The sequence below is a fragment of the Pipistrellus hanaki genome, assembly GCF_964339955.1.
Source record: "Pipistrellus hanaki genome assembly, chromosome: 15".
Classification (NCBI taxonomy): domain Eukaryota; kingdom Metazoa; phylum Chordata; class Mammalia; order Chiroptera; family Vespertilionidae; genus Pipistrellus; species Pipistrellus hanaki.
This window is the reverse complement of record NC_140517.1, coordinates 21,583,844-21,610,469: the sequence shown is the minus strand read 5'-3', so window position 1 is coordinate 21,610,469 and position 26,626 is coordinate 21,583,844. Positions and strand designations below refer to the sequence as shown.

The following is a 26,626-nucleotide window of genomic DNA, read 5'->3' as shown; positions in this document are numbered from 1 at the left end:
GTTTCAAAAACCAGATTTGCTCTTTCTAAAGCATGTTTTTTTACTGCTATGATTCACTGTCTCTTTAAGCACTTGAGCAGATAGAAAGGAGATAGACAAACTGGAGACAACAATGATGGGAGCTCTCTGCTGAAGAGAGGTCCCCATCACTGGTGCCAGCTCCCTTCACAGAGGATGGACTCCCATCATCCATGAAACAGCACAAACTAATTGCAACTGCTCTTCCAGGAGGGGAAATGCAATAAATGGATTTGTTCTTAGTGGTATACAATGAAACAACTCCTAATCTTCCTGCAAAGTAAGCAACCATTCAAAGCAGCCCTCTGGGTTTGAACAATGGCTGGATTCCCACACCATAGTCCATTCCTGATGACTCTCCTGAACTACACCTGCTTCCACCCAAGCTCAAGCACAATTCATCACCAATTGCCCTCAATTACTTCCTCCTGTAATTCCTTTTTCTCTTAAATGGCATCTCTCCTTCCAACACCTTCTCTCCCAATTTTCATCTCCATTCAGTATCCACACTTTCCATCCCAAGATTTTGACATCTAGCTCTGCACTGAGTGGTCAGATTATTATGATCTCTGAATGCATAATAATCTGGCCACTCAGTGCATATATATATATATATATATATATATATATATATATATATATATAAATTTTATTTTTTTAGAGGCCTGGTGCATGAATTCGTGCATGGGTGGGGTACGGCCAGCCTGGCCAGGGGAGGGGACATGGGCAGTTGGCCAGCCTGCCTGCTGATCAAACTCCTGGTCAAGGGGACAATTTTAATATTAGTCTTTTATTATGTAGGATATACAATAAGAGGCCAGATTATTATGCATTCAGAGATCATAATAATCTGGCCACTCAGTGAATATTCCTTTTCTGAACACATGATATTAAAAGTCAGCTCAACTCAACTCAACCTGCCATCATATTGCCAACAAATTGGGGATGTACATTCTCAGGGAATTCTCAGCAGAAAATGACATCATAATTATCCAAAATTTCATATTACATCTGTTGAGAATATTCCAGTTAAGAAACATTGGAAATGATTCTCAATACTAACATCCTAAAATTAATGCCGATGGGGATGATATGCAGTCAGCTGATATGGCCAGAATTTCACAAATCTTCAGCCAAGAGATCATTAGAAAGAGGTGAGATAAGTATTCAGAAAACTCTCTTTGGACAGAACTTAAGAGACTCAGCCAAGATTCCTCAGCCCCTTTTCCTCTATGGGTGTCTTTGCAGATTCTTGGAATACTTTTTTAAAGTCTATTAAATGCCCACCCCAACAAAATGGTAAGAGTCTATCCAATAGTTGGTATCTATGACCATAAGAAAAGGTGGTGCTCTGGCTTTCCCCTAATGCTTCTTTTAACTTCTGACACTTCTTCCTGTCTCTTTTCATATTCATTTGTTCATGCATTTATTCATTTATTCATTCATTCAGGAATCACTGTGCTAGGTCACAAAAATATCACCAGTGCCCAAACCTGCCCCCAGAGTCTTGTTTGGTTTGTCTGGATGGAGCCAAGTATTGGCAACAGTTTCCAAAGCTCTCTAAGTGATTCCATTGTGTGGACAGGGTTGAGAAACACTGATCTAAGACAAGGATCTCAACCAGGGGTGACTTTGTCCCCCAGAATATTTATCCATGTTTGGAGATATTTTGGTTTTCACAACTCTGAGAGGGTTATTGGCATCTAAGGTGTAGATGCCAGGGACATTGCCAAACACCCTACAAAGGAGCCTCCACCACAAAAAACCATCCCGTCCCAAATGGCAGTAGTGCTGAGGTTGAGTAACCCTGGTCTAGGGAAAAGACAGATATTTTAAAAACATTTTAATAGTGAAGAATGTTATAAATAGAAAAATTCTAAGAACTAAGGGCCATAATTTCTTTACAGAGCATCAAGTTCCATCCTTTAGTGAACACTCCATGGAGGAAAATACGAGCAGGAAAGGGAAGGAACTAGGTCATTTCCAACAGGGTATAGACTTTATTGGGTTATCTAGTTTAATGTCTATCCCCTTTGCCTAAAACAGTTCTGGGTAGTTGCTCAGTAAATTCTTGTCCAATGACAAAATGTTCAGCTGATTAAATGAAAGTCTCCTAGTCCAGGCACCATCATGTTTCTCGTCACTTTGCACTACACTGATCTCCTGGACTCACTGTTTCCCCTCCCTGAGATGCCTGCCCTACCCTGCCATCTATCTGGTCCCTAGTGCCTCATTCTGCATCTCAAGGGTCTTTCAAAGTCTACTTTTTTCTCTGCTCCACAGACTCAGAAGTTTTCATTGACCCTGGGTTAAACTTCAAGTTCTTAAGTCTGGTATCAAAGGCTGCATGATGAGATTCTAATCTCCGTTTCCAGATGTATCTCCCACTGTCCTTCTACTGGTCTCCTGGATGCCACTCAGCACCATACCTAAAGTTTCTTTTGTGCTTCCTTACCCACATCTTTGGTCACTCAGATTTTCTACCTAGAATGCTCTCTCATATCCCTTTAGCCATTCCTCACCATTTTAACTTTCTTTGTTGTTGTTAGTCCTCACCCAAGCATATTTTGTCCATTGATTCTTTTAGAGAGAGTGGGAGGGAGGGAGGAGAGAGAAACATCAATGTGTGAGAAACACGTCGATAAGGTTATCCATTAAATGCACCCTGGTGCTAAGGTTCAAACTGGCAACCCAGATAGTGCCTTTGACCAGGAATCCATGCCTTTGACCTGTCAATATGCAGGCTGATACTCTAGCCACTGAGAAACACGAGCCAGAGCCATTTTAATATTTTAAAAACTATTTTCCACAAAAGATCAGAGGACTCTATAATGAACTATATACCTATCTTCCATCTACAAGAATTATCAACATTTTATTTTTTCTATTTCCTCCACACACACTTTTTCTTTTTTTATTGTATTTTAAATCATACCCCACAGTTAATTGCATGTTAGCCATAAATCTGTAAATATACATCAGTATACACCAATAAGAAATAAGAACTTTTTAAGCCTAACTATATTGTCATTATAAACCTGACAAGATGAACAATTCTTTAATGTCATCTAATACCAAGGAGGCATTCAAATTTCTTAGTTTATTTCAGAAATGTCTTCTGACAGTTAATTTGACTCAAGGTATAAACAAGTTTTATACCTCACATTTGGTTTCCATGTCTCTTAAGACTCATTTATTACATAAAATTCTATTCTCTCCATTTGTATGCCACTTATTTGTTGAAGATGCTAAGGCATTTATTTGTCCTTTAAATTATCCCACATCCTGAATTTGACAAATGACTTCCTTGTGCTGCCAACTTGCTCCTCTGTCCTCCGTATTTCCAGTAAAGTTGGATTTAGAGGCTTACCATATTTTCCGGCGTATAAAACAACCTCCCTAATTTTTACAGTTAAAACATAGGTTTAGGCCTATATTCGCTATATAAGACTACCCCCTACTTCCGAGGCAACACCAGTTCTTTTTTTAATAGACCGCCTCTCTGACTCTGGCCAATCTGAGCAGGCTTTTTACTAGAACACAATGTAGCTTCGGGTACAGAACATGTACACTGTGTTCTAATAAAAAGCCTGCTCAGATTGGCCAGAGTCAGAGAGGCGGTCTATTAAAAAAAGAACTGGTGTTGCCTCGGAAGTGGGGGGTAGTCTTATACAGCAAATATAGGCCTAAACCTAGGTTTTAACTGTAAAAATTAGGGGGTCGTCTTATATGCCGGGAAATAGGTAGTTAGATATAGGTTCTTTATCTCAAGGCAGCCTGATAGGCAGCGCTGGGTGCTTCCTGTTGCATGATGCCAGGAGATATAAGGCTGAGTCATGCTCCACTTTAATAATGTCAATCAGCTATCCTATATAACAAAGAGGTAATATGTGAGCCCTTGCATCACAAGATGGCCACCCCCACATTGTCACAAGATAGCCACCCCACATTGTCACAAGATGGCCAGCAGTGGAGGGCAGTTGGGGCGATCAGGCTGGCAGGGGAGCAGTTAGGTGTCAATTAGGCCAACAGGGGAGTGGTTAGGTAGTGATCAGGCTGCCAGGCAGTAGCAGTTAGGGACAATCAGGCAGGCAAGCAGGAAAGTTGTCAGGAGCCAGCAGTCCCGGACTGTGAGAGGGATGTCCTACTGCCGGACATATGCAAATTGACCCTTGTAGGATCTGGACTAAACCGGCAGTCAGACATCCTCCAAGGAGTCCCAGATTAGAGAGGGTGCAGGCTGGGCTGAGGGATAACCCCCCCATTGCACAAATTTTGTGCACCAGGCCTCTAGTTAAATGTAATGTTCTCCATTGATGTTTCACACGAGATTGATTTTTATTTTTTTTAAATATATTTTATTGATTTTTTACAGAGAGGAAGAGAGAGGAATAGAGAGAGTTAGAAACATCGATGAGAGAGAGTCATCGATCAGCTGCCTTTTGCATACCCCCTACTGGAGATATGCTCACAACCAAGATACATGCCCTTGACCAGAATCGAACCCGGGACCTTTCAGTCCGCAGACCAACGCTCTACCACTGAGTCAAACCGGTTTTGACAGCCAAACCGGTTTCGGCTCACAGGAGATTTAAAGTACATTAATAACCATTAATGACATGGTTGTTTCCTCCATTCATATTTCATTCGACTCAAAATTAATATTTTTTCTACTTCTATAATTTATTCTGCATTTATTAACTAACATTGTGAAGAGTGAAAAAATTTAAACTGCATTCATTGTTAGTAATATTATTGTTGTTGTAGCCCTCGCCTGTTTTGCTTAGTGGTTAGATCTTTGGTCCAAGGACTGAAGGATTATGGGGTCTAATCTGATCAAGGTCACATACCTCAGTCAGGACGTGCGAGGGAGACAATCAATCAATGTGTCTCTCTTACATCAATGTTTCTCTCTCTGTCTCTCCCCTCCCTTCTACTCTCACCAAAAAATCAATGGAGAAAAAATATCCTCAGGTAAGGATTAACAACAACAAAAAATATTATTGTTGTTGTAAATATTATTATTTTGAACTGTCAAATGTATATAGAAAGTAAAGCAAATGTTAACAACATTGAGGACCAAGATTTTTTAGGCTAATGGAAAAGAGAGACAAGTCTAAAGTTGAAGAAGTAAAAGTCCTGTCATTTCAATTTGAATTCAAAGTATCAATATGAATTCATGACTTATTTTCCTCCTAGACATCACATATTCCCTAGTTCTGTGCCTGAAAAGGCCTAGAAGCAGTGATAATGCCCAAAATTCATAAATTGAAACCCTAATCCTGAGGTGATGGCATTAAGAACTGGGACCTTCAGGAGGTGATTAGATCATGAGGGTGGAGCCTTATAAATGGGATTAGTGGCTTTAATCAGCCATAGAGGTCTTCTCTCTTTCTGCCCTGAGGATACAAGGAAAAGTTGGCATTAAGCAACCTAGAAGGGCTCTCACCAGAAGTGAACTGTGCTGGTAACAGAACTGTGAGAAATACTTTTGTTAGTTAGAAGCTGCCCAGCCTATAGCATTTTGAGCTAAGACAACTTTTAAGGTTTCAGTGGTTTAATAATCAGCTTCAAAAATTCCTGCATATTCAACAATTCACTCTGTAGCAGGGGTCTTCAAACTACGGCCCGCAGGCCACATGCGGCCCGCAGAGGAGTCTGATCCTGCCCGCCAGGTTTTTTGGGCAGTGAGCGCAGCCGAGGTGTTACAGTAGGAATTAGTAGTTCATATAGTCCGGCCCTCCAGCTCTCTGAGGGACCGTGATCTGGCCCCCACTTTAAAAAGTTTGAGGACCCCTGCGTAGAGCCTGTACAACACAACACCAGTACACCACTGGAAACATACAGCAATTTGAGGAAACATGAAGTTAGTGCAAGTGGTTCATATCCGAGGTATCAAGTACTAAATTCATCCCTACCTCTCAGGACCTTTGCACATATAATACTTTATCTTTTCTTTGCCTTGCCAGCTCATTCTCATGTTACCACCCCAGAGAGACATTTCTGATTATTGTTTAAAGTAGATGTTCCTGTTCGCACAGTGGACATCGCTGTGATGTACCACCCAGACACTTTTCAAGGAAGGATTTGCCCCATATGCTAGGAGTGCTGTCAGCAGACATCTTTCAGAAGTCAGCTCCTCCAGGAATTGTCTCAGCTTTAGAGAGCCACTGACCCCAAATGTGGCCCACATCCAATACTGACCAATACAGGAGCACAAAGGTCTGACTGTTTCAGACCAACTTGGAAGAAATCAGAAGGGTCATTCCAGTCTGAGAGCTCCCAAGGGACTCAGAATCTATTTCCCACCGGACACAACAAGCAACATTCCCCATCCCAAATCTCATACCTAATTATTCTTCATCTCAACCTTTTGGTTGTTTCTTCAACCCAAAAAGTAGTGTATTTATTAATCAAATTGCTTTTTACTTATTTTTCTAGTAGAATATAATCATATATGTATAACACTATTTTTGGCCTTATATTTTCTATGCTATCATAATGCTTGACTTATAACAGGTATTCAATACACTTTTAAAATAAATTAAAATTCCAGAAAGTCACCCTGGAAGAAAGCTGGGCAGGTGTAGGGCTCACCTCATATGTTTCCCTTCCCTCGAGGATTATGCTTCTGCTTTACCTTTGTTCAGGTCAAAAGCAGTTCCCCACACATTTTGTCTAAATTCACTGCTGTTAACTATGGGAGAGTTAACAACTATGGTTAACTATGGGAGAGTTCCCTACCAATCACTTTGCCATAGTCAGAAGCGGAAGCTCTGTGTTTATTTTATTTACCTTCACCTCCTTCACCATTATTGGACAGTGAGGTCCTTGAGTGAATGGACTGCAGCTTATTATCTTTATAATCCCTGATAGGCCCTCAGTAAGTAAAAGAATCATTTCCCATTGTTGACCTTCTTAGCAGCCTTTGATAGTTAATTTTAATAAAATGTTAATCAAGCAAATAAATAAATAAATAAATAAATAAATAAATAAATAAATAAAATTCTCAAAACATAGGCAATGTTGCAATGATGGGCCACAAACAGATAAAATTCAGATCCTCTTTTAATGACCACATTTATCCATTCATTTTTTACATGCACCTAACTTACTAAAAGTTTCTCAGACTTTATATTTGCAAATGAAACTAGACTGCACAGATGACTACTTCATTCAGCATCCTATTGAGATCCAGTTCCCATGAAAATGTGCATTTCCCTTAGGGCACATGACAATCAACACAGAGCTTATGTGGAAATGGGTGGGATAGGTATGTGCTAACAAACTTTGCCCTCTATAAGGGAACTAGGTTCCAAAAGTTTAAGATCCTGGTGCTTATTGTTTGTGGTACTTCATTTCATGCCAGTGGTCTCAAGGTAAAATGAGTCTTTTTTTTTTTTTTTTAAGATTTTTAATTTTTTACAACAGTTTTAGATTCTCAGAAAAAGTATAGTTTCCATATGCCAACATACAGTTTTCATTATTAACATCTTACATTAGTATGCTACATTTCTTACAATTAATGAACCAGAATTGCTACATTGTTATTAACCACATTCCATATTTGATTCAGAATTCTGTACTTTCTACTTAACATGCTTTTTCTGTTAAGCACGAGACTATACCACATTACATTTAGTAATCATGTGTCCTTGGGCTTCTCTTAGCTATGACAGTTTCTAAGAATTTTCCTTGCTTTTGCTATCTTTAATAGTAAAAGAGTACTGTTCAGGTATTTAGTAGGATGCGCCTTTGTTGGGATTTGTCGGATGTTTTTCTTATAATTAGACTGGTAGACTGGGGATGTGTGTTTCAGGGAGGAAATCACAGAGGTGAGGTCAAGTGTTATTTTCGTCACATTATGTAAGACTACATACATGATTAATGATTGTTGACATTGCCCTTCACCTAGATGAAGTGATGTTATCAGGTTTTCCACTGTAAAGTTCTTCCCGTCCCCCTTCTCCTTCCAAACTGTACTTTTTGGAAGGAAATCTCTTCATAGCTCACACTTGAGCGAGGAGTTATCTTCTCCTCCTTTAGAATGGAGTATCTACATAAATTATTTGGATTTCCTCTGCATGGAAACTTTCTCTTCTCCCTTGTTTATTAATTTATTCAATCATTGACTCATATCATTATGGACTCATGAATATTAATTTTATATTTTGGGTTATAACCCAATACTACTGTATTTTATTGCTCAAATCGTTTCAGCTTTGGCCATTTGAAGCTCTTTCAGTTAGCTCTTATAAAAGTAAGTACATCTTTTTATTTTCATTTTGCAAATGAAAGACTATAAAGTTTCAAAGAATCTAAAGTTTCCACTGTCACTTAATGAGCAAGAGGAGAAGTGTAATTAGAATCATAAGGTTCTAAAGCACACATTTGGGAGTGTTTCCTACTCAACAAGTTCTATTTGAATATACTCAATCTTTGTAAATCAACAACTAATGTGTATTTTGCCTGATGGTTATCTAAACTTCCTTCATTATTTTTTATTTATTACTAGAGGCCTGATACACAAAATTCATGCAAGGGGCTTGGCCCTGGCCACTGCAGCTTTCTTTGGAAGGTTGTCAGGAAGGACGTCTGGAAGGATGTCTGGTCTAATTAGCATATTATGCTTTTATTATTGTAGATTATTATCGATAGTATACACCACAGAGTAAATCCACTCATGCAGCCAGCACTGAGACCAAGAAACATCAGCTCAACAGAAATCTCTCTTGTGCCTCCTCCCAGTCATCCCCACCCACAGGTTATCACCAGCCTGACTTCTAACAAATGGGTCAGTTGTGCCTGATTTTTACTTTAAATAAATAAAATCATACATTTGTGCTTTTTGAGGCTGGATTCTTTTGATCACTCTCATGTTTTCCATGTGTTTGGAAAATTTTTTAAAAGTTTAAACCATATATTTTACAGGAAGGTTTACAAGCAAAGTAACACTTGTAAAAACATGTTCAGCAACTACATAAAAGAACCACACACCTCACTGCTATATAAAAAGTAAGTTTACTTAAGATGAACATAACACAAAGACAGGGAAACCTCCCAGAAATGTAGTTAAATTGTCTCATTATCCTTAAGTGGCTTAGTTCTTCCTCCCTATTATATTCTGTAGTTTCATCTACAAAGAGCTGCCTTAAGAATGTCTCTGTGGGTCTTTTTCATAAAAAAGTGGTTCCTGGCCAACAGGAAGTCATTCTTGCCAACATATAGCCAAACACTTGGTTGCTTCTAACATACAACGGTGCAAGACGCTACGTAGCCTGTCAAATTTGACTGAAGTACTGCCCGGAAATCCAAGAGAGCTCTGGTTTACAGAAGTTCTCTATTTTCCACTTCCTTAGTAATCCCTGTTAGTGAGAGTTAATCTGATCTGGCTCCTTTCAACAGGGATGGCAAACGCTTGACACACCTGTTACCACACACTTCTGATGTCACCGTGAGCATTGTTCAAACACAGCATTCTCTCCCTCAGAACCTACCTGCCCCAACACTTCTAACCAAAAAGAGATGGCACAAGGGAGGAAACCATCCCACGCAACCACAAAACATTGTTATTTTTTGATTGGATCCAAGTTTCCACTGCATTGTTTTCTAGTTGGACTCAGGCTTCTCATTTCGACACCTCCCCTACACTATCATTCCCCCACTCATGAACCTACTCTGGCTTTCACCTGTACATAGGTAATGGATGAAGTTCCCTACCTGGGTTTCAACAATCTCGATAACTTGTTCACACCCAGCCAAGCCCAACTTCAGGATCTGCTTTTCATTCCAGTCTGGCCGGTTTCTTCATTATCTCACACATGTCCTGCCTTTTCCATCCTGTGTCTTCCTGCCAGTTCTCCTAATAATCATATATTTATGAATTCTTTCATTCAACAGCTATCTATTAACCAACTACTATGTACTGTGCACCCCTCTAGATCATGGTGACAGAGCAGTGCACAGAACCATCAAAGTCTCTGTCCATGGAGCTTACATTGTAGAGGGAGATTAGATACAAAGGACAAACAAATGCATATAGTGTCAAGTAGTGTTGAGACAGAATAATGACTGGAAGGAGGATTCCATGTCCTTTATGGAGGTCATGGATGGCAACTCTGAGCAGGGAGCAGCTGAATAGATATCCTAGGGAAGTCTGCACCAGGCACAGAGCAGGTACAAAGGCTCTCAGACAGATACATAATTGTTAGAGGAAGAACAAGGAGGCCATTTTTGACCGGAGCAGAGTAAGTGAGGAAGAGAATAATAGGAGGCAAATCAGAGCAGTAATTCAAGGCTAGTTCATGTAGGGCCTTTAAGCCAATGGTTTTCAACTCAGGAGATTTTGTCTCCTAGGGGACCTCTAACAAGATACAGAGACACTTTTGGTTGTCACAAGTTGGGTGGTGCTACTGGCATCTAGTGTGTAGTGTATAAAAATGCTGCTTAACCCATCTTAACATTGCACAGGACAGCCCCACAACAAGCAGCTATTCAGTCCCAATGTCAACAGTGCCAAGGTTGAGAAACCCTGCTTGAAACCATAGTGAAGTGCTTTTTATTCTAAGTATAATGAGATATCATTAGAAAGTTCAAGGGGGGCCCATAAGAGAAAAGGAGGGATATATGTAATACTTTCAACAATAAAGATTTATTTTTTTAAAAAACAAAGAAAGTTTGAACACAGCCCAGCTGGTGTGGATTAGTGATTGAGCACTGACCTATGATCCAGGAGGTCATGGTTCGATTCTGGTCAGGGCACATGCCCACGATGCAGGCTCGATCCCTAGTAGGGGGCGTGCAGGAGGCATCTGATCAATGATTCTCATCATTGATGTTTCCATCTCTCCTCCCTTCCTCTCAAATATATATATATATATATATATATATATATATATATATATATATATATATTCCTCATATATATATATATATATATATTCCTCTCAAACACACACACATATATATATATATATATATATATATATATATAGAGAGAGAGAGAGAGAGAGAGAGAGAGAGAGAGAGAGAGATTGAACGCAGTGATATGAACTGACTTAGATTTTTTTTTATTGATTTCAGAGAGGAAGGGAGAGGGAGAGAGAGATAGAACATCCATGATGAGAGAGAATCATGGATTGGCTTCCTTTTGCATGCCCCCTACTGGAGATTGAGCCTGCAACCTGGGCATGTGCCCTGACTGGGAATCGAACCTGGGACCCTTCAGTGTGGCTCAATGGTTGAGCATCGAGTCGTTTACCCAGAGGTTGGGTTTGATTCCCAGTCCTGGCACATGCTGGGTTGCTGGCTCAATCCCCAGTGGGAACCTGCAGGAGGCTGCTGATCAATGTTGATGTTTCTCTCTCATCAACATTTCTTCCTTCCTTCCTTCCTTCCTTCCTTCCTTCCTTCCTTCCTTCCTTCCTTCCTCCTTTCTTTCTTTTCTTTTCTTTTCTTTCTTTCTTTCTAAAATCAATAAAAATATATTTTTAAAAATATTAGTATAATGAAAAATGCCTCACTAATAACTTTTATACTGATTATATGTTGAAATAATAACATTTTGGATATATTGTGTTAAATTAATTAGTCAAATTAATTTTACCCATTTTGTTTTTATTTCTTAAAATTTGACTACCAGCAAAATTTAAATTATTTATGTGGCTCAGCACTGCTGTTTACTATTCCCTCCTGCTAAAAACACTAATGGGGAAGGAGAAAGGGTAACACCCCAAAGAGATGAAGTGGCACGGGGTGGGGGTGCTGAAAAGCATCGTGTCTAGACTTGGGAAGTCAAGTTGGCAGAAATTACTGACACTTTAGGAATAGGGCAGCCTACTAATGGTTACAGGTTTCTTTTGGGGGTGATCAAATTTGGGATTAGATAAAGGTGACAGTTGCATAACCTTACGGATATGCTAAAAACCACTGAATTGTAAACTTTAAAGAGTGAATTTCATGGTATGAGAAATATATTCCAATGAAAAGTAACACACAAAAATGAATAGGGCAGTCTAAAATCTACATCATCTGCTATAATAGAAGACCCCTGAATGTCTTCCGAAAAGGTTACTGCTTTCAGCTGATCTATATACCTAGCTTGTAGGGGCAAGGAGAAGGTTGAGGGTAACTAAAAAAAGGGGGGGCTCTTATATGTTTTGACTAAAAGTAGATGGATAAGAGTTCACCTTCATTAGAAATCAGACCTGGAGAAAGATGAGCTTGGGAACTGACAACCATGTGTAGGGCATGGATAGACCTCTTACTAGTACAGGGCATATAACAGGGACTCAAGCATACGGTATCTTGACCTAATGGGGCAGAGTGACCCTTCTCTGATATCTGAATTATTTTGATTATCAGGAACAACTGATGAATTAAAATAAAAATGTGAACTTCTATCTATGATTATGAGTTCTGGGTTAGAACCTCCTTTGCATAATCCAAGGAGATACCCTGCTCATCAGGCATTCTCCATCTAGCCTGGTGCTGGTTCCCCAGGAGCAGCCTGAGGTGAAGCTTCCTCTCTGGAGGCAACAGAGCCTCAGGTCCTTTTCTCTGTGCACAGTGTCAGAGTTGAATTAGAACATCTTTAAAAACCAGCCCCAACCAAAGTACCTCACTCGTGAATTCACTCAGCTTCTCTCTGCTCCATCTGAGCTGGGTGCTGGGAGTAAAGTACTCTTTGTTAGAATGATTTTGAAGTCATGAAGACTCCCTTTTCTGGTGAAGGAGGAAGCAGGGAGCATTTTTGCTCACACTAGGTATCCTAAGACATTGGGACAATATCATCATCAAATTTCTTATTTGCCACGCCCAGAGAAGGAGGAGGAAACAGAGAGGTCAGAGGACCTTGGCACACTTTCCTGTTTTCTGCAAGAAGCCAGAATTCCCACCTGAACATAGGCTCACCACAGGCAAAGGGTGGGGTGAGCACAGCCGCCTTGCCCCTACAAGCCAGTCTCATAACCCACCAAGGAGGGCCTGGATTGGTCATTTACTTCCCAGGGTCTGGCCCCACAAGAATCATCTCAGCTCACCAGCCATGGTGCTGTCATTCAAGTACAGACAGGGGCAATTTGGCCCCTGGTCACTGCACAGAGGTCATTGGCTGAGCATCTCTGATTGGCACCAAGTAAGACACTGAGGGTACAGTGTTGATTCCTGTCCTTGGTGAGGGTGAGCTCTGATGGAGACCTGCACCAGGTGTCAAGGGAAGGGCAACAGGAGAGAGCAGGGAGGATTACACACTCCTAAATAGTATCCCCATTTTGCAGGTGATTAAATTAGGCCCTGAGACTGTCCCAGGTCACAGAGCTAGAAAGCCAGACCTCATTGACTTCTGCTGTGCTAGATAACCTCTCACCCTGGAGGACAGTACTGCAGGCCTCACAGTCCCCAGTTCCATGCATGCATTTGTTCAGTGCATGTTCATTTAGTATCTCCTGCATGCCAGCAGCTGTGTCAGAACGGAGTGAAAGAGTCCAAGTAGTCTAGGGTGGAAGGGGCCACAGCTACTTACTAGATAAATAAATGTATATTAATTTCAAGGTGAGAAACATGCTATGAGAGTAACAGATAAGATAGGGAGACTGAGAATAATAGCTGGAGACGTAAAGTCTGGACACCAGGGAACATCTGCTCAAAAAGGTAATATTTAAACTAGTAGTATTTCAACTGTCCAGCGATGTTGCAACCATAGGACATTTGACAATGTCTGGACGTTTTTTGGGTTATCACACCTGGGGGGTGGGGAGAGTGCTGTCAGCATTTAGTGAGGAGAGGCCATGTTTTCTGCTAAACACCCTACAATGCACAGAAGAGCCCCAACAACAAAGAATTTTCTACTCTGAAATGTTAATGGTGTCAAGACTGAGATAAGAAGGTGAAGAAGAAACCAATCATGTGAAGGAGCTCCACCCCCCCTTCAAGCATTCCAGATAAAAGGAACAGCATGTACTAAGGCTATCATGCCAGGAAAAGGTGTGAGATGAGAGGGACAGATCCTTCAGGGCCTCAGGTCTTGGGCAAACTTGGAGTTTTTTATTCTCTACAGTGGAAAGCATTTGAAGGGTCTTAAGCCAAAAAGGGGCACCCTGGTTACCCTTCGGAGAATGGGTGGAGTGTCAAGAGTAAAATCCTGGAGGCCAGAGCAACCCAGGAAGAAATGGCAGCAGCTTTGACTAGAGCAGAGGTAGTGAGGAAGGGGAGAAGTGGGTGTAACAAGATGCATTCTGAAAGTAGCAGCTACATACAGCACAGTGGGGGAGAAGGAGAAATGGGGATCAAGGCAACTCTCAGGATTCTGATCACACAGTGCTAGGCAGGGTGGCTCACCAAGATGGGGAAGACTGAGCCAGGGATAGGTAGGACAGGGTCCCAGATCAGGAGCTTAGATTCAGACATGTAAAGTCTGTAACAGCCTATGGAATTGGGTAAGTTGGTGTGGGAGAGAGGAATTGGTTATGCAAGGCATTGAGCTGTGGTTGACTTTCAATGTTGAGCTATGCATTAGCTTCACCTGGGAAGGGAGTACTCTAAAGATACACCAACACCCAAGTCACATGTCTTAGAGTAGGTAAAATTGAGACCTGGAAGTGGATGCCTAAGCATCAATAAGTTTTGAAAGGCGTCCAGGTGATTCTAATGCACAGTGATGGTTGACATCTACCAGACTCAAGGTGCTCGCCAAACGAAGGGGCCTCTGTGTGCATGGCAGCCCACAGTGGACTGAGAAGCCTCACCTTTGTGCATTACCAAAGAAGTTCTCATTGCTGTTAATTTAACATCTGTCTCTGCTTTTTCCGGGGTTGGCTGAATTCTGTCTGTCAAAACAATGAACTGCTCCTAGTCTTGGGTGTTCTTGTGTTACCTGCAGTTCCAGACCTTTTGTTCTGAAACTCACTTGTTCACAGAAATATCAGTCTCCTGGGGAAGCCCCATGGCTCCTGTCTCTTCCATCCCTTTAGGGATAGAATATTTTCAATCTCCTTTGTGAACTTTGTTCCCAAACAACTCCCAGCATCCTCTGCCTCTGTGTACTCAAAGTGGAAGAAAAATACATTCAGACTTGTATATTAAGATCCAGCTCAATTCCTACTTCCTTTTATTATCTTTGGGCACTCATCATATAACTGGTACTTGGGCATATCATGATCAATGAGAATGATATGGCCCCTGAGTTAAAGAATTCAAACCCTAGGGCAGGGTGTCTCAACCTCAGCGCTATTGACATTTGGGATGAGGTAATTCTTTATTTGAGGGACTGTCCTGTGCACTGTAGGGTGCTTAGCAGCATCCATGGCTTCTGCGCACAAGATGCTAGCAGCCTGTTTCAGTGGCCCCAATTATCACAACCCAAAATACCTGGCAGGTGTGGCTCAGTTGGTTGGAGCATCCTCCTGTGCACAGAGGGATAGCTGGTTTGATTCCCAGTCAGGACTTATATCCAGGTGGCAGGTTCAACTCCCAGCCTGTGGTACATGCGGGAGACAACTGACTGATGTTTCTCACATCTCTCTCTCTCTCTCTCTCTCTCTCTCTCTCTCTCTCTCTCTCTCTCTCTCTCGGTGTATATACATATCTTTAGGCATTGCTAAAATGTTCCCTGGGAGGCAAAATTGATCTCACTCATGAACCACTGCTTTAAGAGGAAGGAGACATTAAACAAATACCCATAAAGGATGATAAAGGTGATGAAAGGGGCATAAAAAGAGAGATCTAATTTAACTTGGCAGGAACAAAGAAATAAGAGCTCATAATGGAGACTACCTGTTCCAGCCCAGAAAATAGCTGGCATTATTTCCATCATCATGCTCTCTCTGATTACTGTAATGTCTTTTGTCTTCTCCAATGTCTTACAGCAGCATTCACCAATTGTGTACTATTCAACCAGACATAGTGTTAAGCATTTGGCATGCCTTATTTCATTTTATTCTCATAACTACCCCTATAACCATAACTGGCACCCCAGACCATTGAAGATTCTCTTTATAAGTAAATTGCCTTTTTAATCAATAGCTTTGCATATTAGGCTTGTGAAATAACTAGAACGGAAAAGCTGAGCCATGCATGGCTTCTACTTTTTCTTAATCTCTTGGACAATAATAGCCTCTTATTTCATCAGTGACCACATACTTTTGGTACTGAAAATGCCTTCAGATTTAATTTCACCTCATTCATTGCAGTCTGGTTTGTACTGCTCAGACCAAGATGGCACACAATGTTAAATCTGAATCCACATCTCAAAGGAATGTCAAGAAACTAAAAATGGTCCAGAGGACACTTAAAAGAATGATAAAAATTCTGGAAAGCAGGTCACGGGAGGGATGAGAATGTTTAGTTCAAGGCAAATTTACTGGTATATGATGCAGTCTTTTCATTTTTCAAGGGCCATCTTACAAAAGAGTGCTTTCTTTATATCAGGTGACTTCCAAGGGCAGAAGTAATGCGTCAATAATTGTCAGGGAGGCCTATTTGGGCCCAATATAAGGAAGATATTTACAATTGTTAACATTGTATAAAAGTGGAAAGATTTCCCTGAAGAGGTAGTGAGCTTTCCATCATTGGTGTTATTTTAAAAAACCCACTAGATAAAATAGATAATCCTGGAAAGGGTATTCAGGCATTGGGTTAAAATAAAGTTCATCAATGACTATGTAACCCCCAAAGTGGCAGAATGAGATGTCTTTTCCCCCTCACTACTTTTCCCTCAATATCACAACTGACCTGTAACAAGTGGAGTGGGCCAGGGGAGATCTGTGCATGAGGCCAGGCCCTGCCTGGGGAGCAGGATGCAATGAAACCCCAACCCCTGCACCTTTGTCCCTACCGCAATGTTCCCCTAAGATGACTCTCTGGTTATTTCTGAGTGAACACCAACTTCTTATGGCTTATTATAGAAGCTTCTCTCAAACTTTAGGTGGAAAAAGGTGTGGGTGTTGGGTGGGAGAATTCTGAGAAAGTAACTTCCTCCATATTCCAGAGCTTATTATAATCATGCTCAATATCCTCTTTCTAGAGTTGGAGGGTTTTTTTAGCAATCACATCTTCTGACTGCCTACCACCCCCATGCTGCTCTGTTTGGCTAGGAATGGAAGGTACCATCTAAGATGACCTTTATGTGTGTTATTTCATTCCATCCTGGCAACAATCCCAGGGCGATCTATCAATATATAATGATTATCTCCATTTTACAGAGAAGGAGCCTGAGGTTCAGACAGGTTAATTAGCTTGCCCTGGGTCAGAAAGCTAATGAGTAGCAAGGCAGGAGCTGGTAGCCTGATGAGTCATTGTCCTCAATGTGTGGTCTTAACCCCTGCACCTTCCTTCCCACCCTGAATGACAGAAGCCAGACCTGCACTTCGACGCACATATGTTGCAGCCTTGTTTCCAGAGAGGAACGCAGTTTTGGTTTTGTTTTTAATCCCCTTCTCTTTTTTTATTTATTTATTTTATTTTTAAATATATTTTATTGATTTTTTGTTTTTACAGAGAGGAAGGGAGAAGGACAGAGAGCTAGAAACGTCGATGAGAGAGAAACATCGACCAGCTGCCTCTTGCACAATCAAGGTACATGCCCTTGACCAGAATCGAACCCGGGACCCCTCAGTCCGCAGACCTCAGTAGACATGAATCGTTAGAAATAGGTTTAATTAGAATCAGTTGACTCATAAAAGTGGAATTTGGGTTCTATTTGACCTAAGACAGTGTTGGGCACTGCCTCAAATTAAAATGTATCTGGCCCAGTCCCTGGACCTTGAGTCCTCTGTACAACTATTGTTCAGAGGGGGGAAATATCTTCAGGTGAGGATTAACAAAAATAAATAAATGAATAAATAAATAAATGAGGGAAGAAATTCAAAAGGTAGAGAAAACTCACTGAGTTATGAATAAATGACTGGTTGGATGAGGCAATGAAAGAGGAGAGTCAAGGGCTCTCAAGTTCGTGATCGGGGCTAACTGAGCAGAGGATTCAAAGGTGGCTGTGGTATCTCTGACTTGGGCAGATGAGGTAGACGGTGTCATCAACAAGGTAGAGAGTACTGGGCCTATGGCAGAATCTAAGGGAAAGTTAGAGAGTGCAGTCTGGGACATGTGGACCCTGGGACATTCAGGAAGCAATGGGTAGGTGGTCCAGAGTGCAGGCAACAAGTCTGGGCGAGGCATTAGAAATTGACCATCACCAGAACACAGGAGGCAGGAGATGCCATACCTGGAAACAAGAGCGCTTCACCAGAGTGTGAGAAATGTAAACATATCCTAAAGGAAAACACAGAGAATTGGGCATAGGGGAAGAGATGGGGAATACTGGCATCAGGAGGGTAAAAGGCAGAAGATCAACCAATAAATAAATCATCAATAAGGGATCAAAAGAACCTATGAAAAGTGGCTGGCATACAGAAGTGGAAGGAGGGACGAGAAAGGAAGGGAATAGACAGAATTTGGGGAAAGGTGAGAACCAGGAAAGCTAAGAAAAGAAAAAGGATTTGGAGGGAGGATAAGCTTGTCTTAGAAATTTCAAGTTTAAAGTTTTCAAAAATATGAGTCATAAGTCAAAAGACTGTCAGGTCTACAAAACTTCAGACCTGCCTGTCCTCATGTAGTTCCCTCAGGAGCAGGAGGGATTTAAATGGTAGATAATGTGGCAAGATAAGGGGGTTAAGGACGGAGCCACCTTTGGGATGGGTAGGAAGAAAAACCGGATCATCAAGGGACAAAGAAGTGGGAGAAACACGTGGAAATGCAATCTCCTGGAAGGTAGAGGAGGCCATGTCAGAAAGGAAAATACGGTCAGCAGTGCCAAGGTGGAAGTCTCACTCTGGTGGCTAGGAGGGTGCGGTGACCCATGGGAGAGCAGTTGCAGCAGCCTGCTGGGCACAGAGGATGTTCTGTTTGTGCCACATCCTGGGCATGCAGAAGCACTCTTAGAACCAAGTCTTCACAAAGCCCTGTGCAGAGCAAGCCAACAAGTTAGTCACCGCAAACAATGGGCCTGGACAGCTCAGCCAAGTCACTCTGCCCTTTCTACACAGGTGACCTCAGCGAAAAGCACCAGCAGAAATAAGTACCTAAGGAAGTGGGCAGATTGGGACAATGACCAAGTTTTGTCCAGCCTATGACCAAAAACAGGGGGAGAACACATCACTCACTGGCTTGGTTCATTTACTCAGGGCTCACACACTCATTAACACTGTGCTGGGACTAATGTGCTTAGAGCCTGTGAAAGGGGGACAGAGTCCTAAAAAAAAAAAAAACCTGGTCCCTGCCTTCAAATAGTTTACAATATACAGCGGGTGCCCTTTCATTCCAGGGGAATTTTCCCAACCCAAAAACTGAAACGCACAGTCACAGACGACAGCATGGCAGTTACCAGAGGAAAGGTGGGGAGAGGGGTAGTAAAAGGTAAAGGGGACCACATATATGGTGACTGAAGATGATTTGACTTTGGGTGGTAAGCACACAATGCAAAATACAGATCATGTATCATAGAAATGTATACTTGAAACCTATATAATCAATATTACCCCAATACATGTAATTAAAAAAAATATCCCACCTAAAATGCCTATTAAAATCACCATTCAAACTTTTACAAAATGACCCGGGTTAACATCAACCATTTTATGATTCTCTGCAAAGACCTAGGTAAAGCTTAAACTGAATGGGAAAAAAAAAAAAAAAAAAAAAAAAAAAAGAGGATATGTACTCATTAAAAAAAATTCTGATAGACTGGCTGGATTATAGGCTTACTATGGACTTATATTGATTATTATATACTTCAAGGACCTCTTTCCTCACAACATTACCCATCACTTTGCTGCTTGTGTTTCTCCAGTCTTTTCCTCCAAATTAACCAGTGTCTGCTTCTCTATTTCCACCTGCCCATGACTTTCCACCTATACTTCCCCCTTACTGCCCTCAAAAATCAAACCTGAAGTCACACTCACCATATGGCATAGCTCAGACCATCATCCCTATCCCCTGTCCACAGCACTTCCATTTTCTCTCCTCTCACCTGCATCTCATCCAATCGCCAAGTTCTGTATCAACAAAGTCTATGCACATAATACAGGGTAGGGCAAAAGTAGGTCTACAGTTGTTTACATGGAAAATAATGAAATAATTAATAAATAATAATATAAGAATAAATTATATTTTGCATACTCACAACTGTAAACCTACTTTTGTTTCACTCTGTATATGTTCAACATGCACTTGCCCATTTCATGGACACATTTCATATCCTGGACACCTTTATAGGCTACTAGTAACCATGGCTATGACACTAATAATTACAGTGGTTAAGAGCATGCCTTTGGGTGGTAGATGGGTCTAAACTGGGTTTAGTCTCATCTTTGCTATTTACTAGTTCAGTGACTTTAGATACATAGTTTATTTTTTTAAATATTTTTATTCATTTCAGAGAGAAAAGAAGAGGGGAAAAGAGATAGAAACATCAATGATGAGAGAGAATCATTGATTGACCCTCCTACATGCCCCCTACTGGGGATGGAGCCCATAACCTGGGAGAGTGCCCTGACCAGGAATCAAACCTCCTCCCTTCCCTTCCTCCCCTCTTCCTTCTTTGTCTCTCATCCACTAACTCCATCTATAAGAGAGAAAGAGGGTGTGTGTTGTCATTTCCAGTTTACAGAGGAGAAAATAAAAGTTCAAAAGTCCAAATCTGGATGCCAAAGATCATGCCGCTAGGAAGAGGTATGTGCCAGATAAAGTCATACTGCCCCAGATCCCTCGGCCATTTTTGTGCTCTAAGCAATAGCGTGCTTCACACCCAGCACCAGTCCCTGCAACTTTGTCCAAGGGCTGTCTCAGGGTGCTGGAGCTCATGCTGCTAGTTGCCAAGGAGAGCCAGAAGCTTCTGGAGTTTAAGCCTCCCCTCATCACCACCCAGGGATATGGGGTTAACAGCCCTTAACTAATGACTGACAGGTGTGAGTGTATAAAAACCACAGCTCCCTGACCCACAGTGGGGACAGCTCTCATGTGTGACCCCACTGCCTCCAGATCTGCCCCAATGGTAAAGCCAAGTGACCCTCGGGGATTTACCTTGATGCTGCACTTCACATGGCCTCCTCCTCTTCCTGCCCATCTTCCCTACTTGGAAACTTTCCCAATAAATCCCTTTCATGCTATAGGGGGTCAGTATAAGCTTCCCCAAAATGCTTTCCCACTTTAGCATGTGAATTATTGTGAGCTGAAGGCAATCAAGATTCCGCAGGCTCACAAGAAACTGTTACCTCACCCTTAAAGAATTTTCATTAGGGACCTTGCCCATAGTAAGAATTGTCACCAAAAAATAATGTTTTATGACCTAATCTATAGAACAGGGAAATTACAGAATTACTGAACATCCACTATACTTACTGCCATGGAATGACCTTCCTCTCCTCAGAAGCCTCCAAGGCACCCTACCTGATCCTTAGCTCAAAATGTCATATCTACTTTATTTTAGGTTTCTGTCCCTGAACCTCCTATGTGTGTGGGTTCCCATATGTACCAGGTAAATTTGGTTATTGTCTCTTGTAAACCTGTCTCATGTAGATTGATCCTTAGGCTAGCCAAAAGAACGTTGAACTATAGAGGGAAAATATCTAGAGAAAAAAGCATCCAAGTACTCTAATCCAAACATTACAAATCATTTCCTTCCAGTTTTTTGTTGTTGCTGTTTGTGTGTGTGTGTGTGTGTGTGTGTGTGTGTGTGTTTTAATTCATATGACATGGTTGCAATCTTGCTCAAACACCTGAATCTCCTGCATGTTTTTCTTTAGCCTTGTTTTCCATGTTATAACACAGTCCTGTGGTTGTTATTTTTAAATGTTACCCACTTTTCTACCTAGAGGATATACTACAATTTGTCAACATTTTTATTGCTTTTGATACTTCTCTGTTGCCAATAAGACTGCGCTGGACAACTTTGTGAATCTGACAATCTGTTTGGCATCTACTCTTTTTTATGTATTTCAGATTATCCCTGTAAAAGAAATTTCCAAATCTTAAATTATCAAATAAATGTATAATACTTATGTGCATTGCCACATTTCTCCCAGTCACTAACATGTTTGTTTACCAATTTGCAAGCCATCCTGAAACAAAATGTATTCCAAGTTATGGTGAGTTATTTTTTTAAAATAAGTTCTGAGCTAACTAAATGAATTCATTTTAAATTTCTCCATTTAATATAAAGGTCTTGAAACCTTTAGAATTATATTGAACCTACAGTACTCCTCATGACAAAAACATTTCAAAGGGATGTTCCAATCCCCCAAAAACAGGGGTGGGGAACGTGTGGCCCACGGGCAGTATAAAGCCAGAGAAATCATTTGATCTGGCCCTGCCAAGGCATTCCAGATGAGTTAATTAAATGTTTGATGAAATACAGCAGGCTGATTTTTCAGTTGAGAATTTGTATGGCCCACAAATGATGTTATAAATGTCCAAATTGCCCTTGGCAGAAAAAAAATGTTCCCCACCCCAGCCCTAAAATGTATGTCCTTCCTTTATTAATTCTCCGTTTTCTAATTGTTAAGCATTTCATTGAGGGATTAGTCATTGGGCTTGAGTTGCCTAATTGAATCAGTCATTTTCCAAACCACTAAACACAAGTCAGGACATTTCAGTATTTTGTGAGCTTTTCTGCTTGCCTACTTCTGCAAAAGTAGAGGGTAAAAGAATGTTGACAAGATAATGAAGCTGAGAGAATTCCTGTTTTCTCTGTTCCCTTGAAGTTTGCCTGAGGGTATCCTAAGGTTTAGCATTCTTATTTATTCACCTCAGAAGCCCTGCTCCCTGAAACTGTCTTCCCCAGAATGTTTGGACCTCCAGAAGGTCATGTCCCATTAGTGTCAACTGCAGTGTGGCTATTACTTTTTGAGCATGCTTAATTGCTGTCTTCTTTCACACTGTGGAAAAAAGTACAACAAATAAATTGGACCTGGAATTAGTCTGAAGACCTTGGGTGCTTGCTACTGCGCACAGAATGGGAGGATTGACTGTTATTATATCTTTCCCCAGCCCCCTCCAGGGAATGCTAGTGAAAATGTAGAAAACGCAGCCAGTCTTCTAGATGCACGATTCCAGGTGATACCAGACATTCATGTAAACATCCCATTGATCCACTGAGTTTTCTACCTTTGAATTGTCTGAGGTTTTTTGTTTTGTTTAGTTTTTGAAGAAACTTGTTTTCCGCCACTTCAAAGCGCCAACAAGTGCCAGCTTGCGTTTCATGTTAAGGGAGAATTTCATCATTGGATTAAAGTAAAAGACAATATAGACAAGCCACGTTAGAGGCTATTTCTCTGTGAATTGGGAAAACCTCTATTTACTTCCATCCACACCCTGTGTTTGCCTTCACCCCTAGCTGGTGTAGCCGCAGGGTGTGGGTGATGACATCCCAGCAAATGATTCCGTAGCTAATGTTCGTTGTTGGCAGGGTTTTTTCTGGGTTATGATAATGCTGGGTAATCCCAAGTAAAGCCCTGTCCAAGCTCAAACTTCACTACCAAACAAACCAGTTTTACAAACCACAAGGGTTTAATTCGGACTCACACTTGCAGCAGAAAAAGAAGACAAATGAAGAAAAAAGCTGGCAGCCCAGCTAACACGCAACTGCCTTCAGACACACAGCCAGCTTAATCCAATTGAGAAGCACTAGCGGTCTAATGACAAATATAAAGTCAAACGCTTAGATGAGACAAGGTTCTTGACAGCAGTCCATCAAACTGCCAACTTGCCAGCCTTAGTAAGTCTCTTCTATACAGGGGTGGGCGAGAGTAGGTTTACAGTGGTTTGTATGGGGGGGGGGGGGGGGGAACAAAACAAAAAAACATGCAGGTTATGATTCTTACAATATCTCTAGTAACTCAAAAGAATGTCACAATGCAATTGTAAACTTATTTTTGCCCACCTCTGTATTCAAAAGGAAAAAAACAAAACACAGCAAAGCTAAGGAATAACAGCCAAAGTCTAGAGCACAGCCGAACATTAATCTCAGAGCAAAATTGTGTTTAAGCCTAAAGAAGCCTAGGGGACTTCCCTGGCTACAACGAAACAGATGAAATGCCATGGATTTGCTTACTAATATTTATCCCAGGAAATTAACAAAAGCATGGCTTAGATGTACTTCATCTTCCCAGACCCTCTATGAGTACACCTCCTGAAGAAAACAAACCAAAACACAGTATCTCGAAAACCACTTGGAGATGTCCCTTCATTTACTCCACACCAAGCATTCTCTCTTTAAACCGACTCCGAAAACGTCTCTCTAAGGCAAAGCAAGTGCCAGATTCTGCCCTGAGTGAGAATCGCAATGTCATCCACTTACCTGTGATTAGCACAGCCTTTTGGTCCACAGGTAACAATTCTTGGCCAGATAAGTAAATATACAGGAGGAAGCATGACAAGGAGAACAGGATCAAACTCCAGAAGAGGGACAGGCTTAACAGGCAAGCCCCTCCCCAGAGGACCACCAGGCAGACCACCTTCCTCCCCACCTGTCCTGGACTCTTGAGTTTGCAAAGAACTAGTCCTCCCAGGGCTGCCGTGACAGCCAGGCAGAGCCACGCTGTCTCAGAGGAGAACATGCTCATTCTCAGAGACTCCGCTGCACCTTTTCGCGCTCAGGACAAGTGGAGAAAAGCTGGCTGGAGGCAGCCTGGGTTATATGAACGGAGAGCCAAGAAGGGAGGGGGGAGAGAAAGCCCTGACACATTTTGAATGAGCCTGGATTAATCATACTCATACAGACACATATTTCCTAGTGGGTAATTTAAACCAGCATACAGTTGGATATAAATGCCAGAGCACTTCCTATTTGATTGCTCCCCACACACCCACTGTGTGCATGACATCTGCACGTTCACACCCACAACAAACACGCATTCGTTTTTTAATGATCTCTGGAGAGATAGCTAGTTGGATAATTATTGACAAAATTCAGTCTGAATGGTGAATTACAAAACCTCTAGCTCCTGGAAAAATATGCTTCTCCAGGAGCCTGTGATGTGTCTGTTTGTTCAGCTCTTTTTCCTGACTCGTGTGTGTGTTTGTGTGTGTGTGTGTGTGTGTGTGTGTGTGTGTGAGAGAGAGAGAGAGAGAGAGAGAGAGAGAGAGAGAGAGAGAGAGAATAAATCCAGACAACCAGTGAAGTTTGGAAAATGAACCCTGGAAGGGGAAGGTATCACTGCCATCTGTCCATGTCCCTGCCATCTCCCACCTGAGTCAGGCTGAGGGTGGATGGAGAGGAAATAAAAACTAGAAAAAAGAGATTCATGGCAGAGGAGAGATATGCCTGGGTGAGATAATGACAATGATAATACGAATAATAATGGCCCATACATACATATCAGTACATATTTATGCCAGGGATCATATTTAGCTATTTATCCATTCATCCTTTTAAATATATATATATATATATATATATATATATATATATATATATATATATATATATATATATATATTATATATAAATGATGAGAGAGAATTATTGATCGGCTCCTACTGGGGATCGAGTCTGCAATCTGGACATGTGCCCTTGACAGGAATTGAACCCATCACCCTTCAGTCCACAGCTAACACTCTATTCACTGAGCCAAACTGGCTAGGGCTTATTCATTCATTCCATTGAGACCCTATTCTCTGCCATGCACTGACTGTTCCAGGCATTGGCATTCAAACAGTCAAAATGTTTAGTGTCTTTGAATATAATATCCTTATGATGGTAGATTCTATTATTGTAGTGATTTTACAGGGAGAACGCCGAGGCACAGAGAGGTTAAGAGACTTGCCCAAGATCACACAACATTGGAGTCCTGCAGCCTTGTTTCAGAAGTGTATGCTCTTCCTTACTCTCCCGTATTTCTCATCTTAGGTAACAAATAAAAGATAGTCAGTATGTAATGTACTAGTGCTTCCTTACCTTGGCCTCATTCTAACCTTAGGAAACACTTCAAGGTGGATAGTATTGCCCCCATTTTACAAAGAGGAAACCAAGGCTGGGAGAGGATAAACAGTGGGTCTGGGCTCAGACACCTTACTGACCACCAGCAACAGCGCTGACTGCCCCAAGAGGGCGCCGAACACCTGAGCTTATGGCATGCCTTGTGTGTTCCAGGTACCAGAGTTCCCACAAAGGCTGGGCATTGCTATATTGGGAGAGACAAGAAAAATTCTCACTCAGAGGTCAGATTACTTATATTCAAATCCAATTTTAGCTCTGCTGAGATAGGGTATGTGGCAGAATAGCTGCAATCAATAAAACCCACTGGAGCTGTCAAGAAGATAGTAAGACACAAGCCCACCCCACACCCTTCACACACACACACTCCGAGTTTATGGCTTAAAACCAACAGAGACCAGCTCAATCCAATATGGCAACTAATTTCACCTAATGGTAACCCGTAGCCTTATTATATGCTTATTATAGTGCATTAGCATGCTAAACAAGACACCCAGAGCTGCCATGATCAGAAATAGAAAATCCTTAGAAGAGCACAAAATGACCCTTGAGCTATGGCCAGTGTGGCTAAGTTGGTTGGGCATACTCTCGGGCACCAAAAAGTTGCTGGTTGGATTCTGGGTCAGG

The 26,626-nt window shown here is 41.4% G+C and overlaps 1 protein-coding gene across 2 annotated transcripts in view; it reads right to left on the bottom strand.

Moving 5' to 3' along the window:
* Positions 1-26,626, bottom strand: part of HSD17B2 (hydroxysteroid 17-beta dehydrogenase 2) — a 78,952-nt gene that overhangs the window by 26,187 nt on the left and 26,139 nt on the right. Inside the window, exon 1 of one of the 2 annotated variants that reach the window (XM_084905600.1) lies at positions 24,362-24,874. The exons of the other annotated variant lie outside the window; for it this stretch is intronic. Coding sequence (XP_084761726.1) covers positions 24,362-24,626 — 265 coding nt within the window. The 5' untranslated portion in view covers positions 24,627-24,874. Of the gene's footprint in view, positions 1-24,361; positions 24,875-26,626 lie in introns of those variants that run through there. 2 annotated transcript variants of the gene reach the window in all.